The sequence below is a fragment of the Cryptomeria japonica genome, chromosome 3 (genome assembly GCF_030272615.1).
Source record: "Cryptomeria japonica chromosome 3, Sugi_1.0, whole genome shotgun sequence".
NCBI classification, from domain to species: domain Eukaryota; kingdom Viridiplantae; phylum Streptophyta; class Pinopsida; order Cupressales; family Cupressaceae; genus Cryptomeria; species Cryptomeria japonica.
The window spans coordinates 148,061,795-148,065,756 of NC_081407.1; the positions used below are offsets into that span (position 1 = coordinate 148,061,795).

Here is a 3,962-nt window from a genome sequence, read left to right on the forward strand (position 1 = left end):
CAAGTGCGTGAAAGAAATTAAAGTTGTGTACGCAACAAATTCTGCACGTTCTCTCACCCACAATGTCATTATCACGGAGGTTTAGGGACATTTCAACATTTAAGACCACAATATTTCTTTGTAATGAATTTTTTATTCTTATTTATTCTAATGAACTTTAATTTTGATTTTGACTATTGAATTGTTAAACCTATGAGAGATTTTTTTGGCTTCTAACATACATCTCATCAACACATTATTTTCCTGTTTAGGGGTAAGCTGAATAGATTTTGCAAAAGCCCTAAAACAGAACAAACAAATTAATATATTTTGTATGGTTAGAATCTATATTTCTGACACTTACGTGCGCCCTCGGATTTATCCTCCATTATTTTCAAGCGTTTTACGCATTAGTCGGTGTTTACTCAGGTCGTGCTTTGGTTAACAGTCGATGAGTTGTGTATGTAAGCTTTTTCCCATAAAAAGGCAGACATTTAGTCAAGATTGATTACTGGTTTGTAGTTGGCAAGTCTCTAACGCAATCACTCTCAGAATTCAATGTCGATAGTTCAAATCAGAGCAAAATGTTTTCGACATGTTGACGTCAGGCCGTACTTTGGTAATGGAGACTGGAAAACATGATACAGTTTTAAGGTACCTGTTTACACTTGTCATTAAACAAAATTCTATAAGCGTTAATGAACATTGAAAGCATTATTTTCATCTAAGCAATTATTGTTTGATTTAGATTGACAATTCACAAATCAATTTTTAGTATTGTTTTGGTTAATCCAACACCCTTCCGAAGTTCGATTGAAGCTCTAATACCACATGTAAAACTTCCAGTGATTGATTCTGGAAATAATTTCAGAAAAGTATATTTTTGGCGATGTAGTTATCTGGTTTGTAACACCTTATGATATGTAAATGTATATCTTTTGTCAGGGGAAGTTGAATGGCTTCAAATGAACTCACCAGGGATCAAGTCTTGTTGAGTACAAGGATCCAATATAATAAGGAATGAGACGGAAATCGTGGCCCAGGTGAATGTGGCGGAATGGATACCCCTCACTTCTTTGCTCTTAGTCAAGGAGGTTTCAGCCTAAGGCTCCTCCCCTATAAAGTGGCAAAAACTATTTTGTGAAGGGACTGCCATGCTCCAAGGTCTAGACCTCCCTCAGAAAAATTAAAAATGTGTATACCTTTTTCCTTTTTATTTTTTTATGTACAATCACTCAAGAGAATCTGTAACAATATTTATGACAGCATAATTGTAGGAGATTTTGTTAATGTTGTACCCTTATTTGGATTTGTTTTATGGGGAATGTATAAAATTGTAAAATTTGTTTATAATAAAAGAAGTCATTACATGTAGATGGGATATATCTGATTATTAATCTATTTTTTCTTTTCTAATAGTAATTTGATTTAATTATTTTGATGATGGATGGATTATCAGCATGATCTAAATTGTTAATGAAAAATTAATCATAAAATCTAATCCAGAAGCAGTTATGACCAACATCGAACTAATTTCAAACATAGTATTTACACTTCCAATGATAAAAGATCCAATTATTCTTTTTGATAATTCTGATTTCTGATAATGAAATATGAAATTTGATCCGAAACACTACAAAAACTCACACAATTCATACCACTATCATGAATTGTCTTACAGTTACAATTCCAGTGTCTCCATAAGACAAATTTTCCCTCTAGCAGAAGCTTTAGTCTACATTAGAACACTCATCTTTTCTGCTCATTTCTGATTTCCCAAGAAATCGGTATGATTTGAGGGTAGAATTAAGTCCAAGCAGTAGAAGATTAGAGAGATACTCTCGGTTAATATGATTTACAATTACAATCCAGCTCGCAACCAGAGCGGGGTCAAAACCAGGATAGACCACCAAGCTAAACACACCCCTGTCAACCATCATGCTGCAATTTTCATGTTTTCTTTTAACCTGGATACAACAATCCCCAGTGTAAGTATTTTCATTCTACACAAATCTGTCTATGCCTTGCGTATAAGTTCTGCAAAGGCAAAATTTAAATTAAAACAGCATAACATATTCCTTGTTATTAATGACATCACAATCTATTATGATTATGGTCTTTGTTTGTAGATTAAATTTTGTAAGAGTTTTTTATCAAGTGTCGGATCATATTCTGTCTCTAATTCAAAATGTAGATACAAAAACTTTTATACAATCTGATCTAAAAACAGCAGCCATAATATACATTTTAGTGATGTAAAAACTCTTACACAATCTAATCGGAAAACAACAACCATAAACATTCTTTACAATTTAAGACCTCTTACACAATCTAATCCGAAAACAACAGCAATAAATAATTTTTGACTAATTGACACAATAATCATGAACTAACCTCTGCAACCAGATTGCGGGACCTGGTGAAAATTGCACATGCCCTCTCTCTGAAGGATCCCTCAATGTGATAATCACCACGCCTCCTCATATAGTCCTTAAAAGAAGAACCCACAAAGACATCAATAGATGTGGTTGCAGGTATAATGGATGAACACTTAATGCTAAACACCCTTCTTCTTCTGGGTCCACTTCCATCTTCCCCATTGTAGATGAAACCTTCCCATCTCTGGTGAAGACTTACAACCTGCTCATTAAACTACACATTAAGAATTTGTAGCGTGCAGTAAACTAAGAAAACAAGAAATAGAATCCAACATACCTTCCTGCGTAGCAGAATAAGAGGATTTCCTGAAGCATCCATTAAAAGGAGTTGGGTTGCGACATTAGGAGTCCAATTTTCAACTCTGAAAAGAAGATTGCCTGATGAATCGAATATCATAAAACCAATGCCACTGAAAAAGAAGTCCTTTTTCCAAACTGTTAATACTTGTGGGCATGCAGCAGTAGAATGGTGGTGTTCAGTAGCATTAGGGGAATGATGAGGATGGATCTGAGCCATTTTTTTCTTTACAGTTCCACACAATGGGCTACATACATTTACCAGTTTAAATCGAACAAACAGGTGTTGAATTAAAGGCTTCGAAAAGAGTTGTGGACATTAGTTTCCAGTCTTGACACGCTCTTTCAACGCGCGAGGTCCAAAGGGGTGAAATCCGCACCGTAATGTCGGCATAAAAGACGGGAAAACAAAATATCTTGCGCTCGTGGCAAAATCTTTCACTGTTAGATTATGATGGGTTTGCTATAAATTCAATGAACTGTAATTTTCACTTTTGGCTTGTATATTTATTTGTTTTTTTCAATTCCCTAAGGTTGGCGCTTGTCTTTTTACATAATTCTATCGGGAGGTCTAGCATGTTCGTTGGTGAAGGGCTTTTGTGCTCGCAAGGCCATGTGTCTGTGCTGGGCCATTGTGCTCGCAGATTTGAACAAGTGAAGTGTGGGGATGAGGTCCCCCGTTTGTGGTCTCACTGATTCATAGCTTCGGGTCAAAAGCATTTACCCCTTAAAAAAATAAAAAAATGGATGTGCTTGTTTTCTAAAGACTTTGTTTATAAATTAGAAATAAAATTGCACTGCTTTTTCAAAAATGTGGTTTAGAGGATAGAAACTTGCATGTGTGTAATAGAAGGGTACAAATTTATAAAAAAATTAGAGTAAGATGATAAAAAGAAAAATTACATGTTGATTTGGTCAAGTATGACGTTTTGCTTGAATTCAATATCTTTTTGTCAAAATATTTATTCTTCCAGAAATTTTTTTGGGGATGTATATCATGTAATCCACATCTCATTAAATAAAAGGAATGACTACAAATTGAAAGTGATTTCAAAGAAGTTCTATCCCCCAACCATGTTATCAATTATTATTGTCACATCCATATCAATGACAAAGTTTGCTAGGAAAATTATTTCCTTATTGATCTACTTAAAAATGTGAACATTACACAAATTGTTATTTCAAAATATAAATAAACAAGATTACATGCACATGCATGCATATCCATATATATATAGATATACATAT

At 34.2% G+C, this 3,962-nt stretch overlaps 1 protein-coding gene across 1 annotated transcript; it reads right to left on the reverse strand.

Moving 5' to 3' along the window:
* Window positions 1–1,539: 1,539 nt before the first annotated feature.
* On the reverse strand, window positions 1,540–3,081 carry LOC131060303 (protein LURP-one-related 12). Its single transcript, XM_057993476.2, has 3 exons — window positions 2,695–3,081; window positions 2,374–2,619; window positions 1,540–1,946 (listed from the first exon to the last, which is right to left on the reverse strand). Exons 1-3 carry the CDS (start codon window positions 2,932–2,934, stop codon window positions 1,710–1,712), a joined length of 723 nt encoding a protein of 240 aa, XP_057849459.2. The 5' UTR covers window positions 2,935–3,081; the 3' UTR covers window positions 1,540–1,709.
* Between the last annotated feature and the right edge of the window lie 881 nt (window positions 3,082–3,962).

What these genes read in the sequence shown, in the direction of transcription:
- LOC131060303 (XM_057993476.2), bottom strand. Translation starts at nt 2,934, where the DNA reads ATGGCTCAGATCCATCCTCATCATTCCCCTAATGCTACTGAACACCAC. An exon ending in TTATTCTGCTACGCAGGAAG is followed by an intron (nt 2,620 to 2,694) that starts GTATGTTGGATT and finishes TTTAATGAGCAG; the next exon opens with GTTGTAAGTCTTCACCAGAG. An exon ending in CCCGCAATCTGGTTGCAGAG is followed by an intron (nt 1,947 to 2,373) that starts GTTAGTTCATGA and finishes TGTTGTATCCAG; the next exon opens with GTTAAAAGAAAACATGAAAA.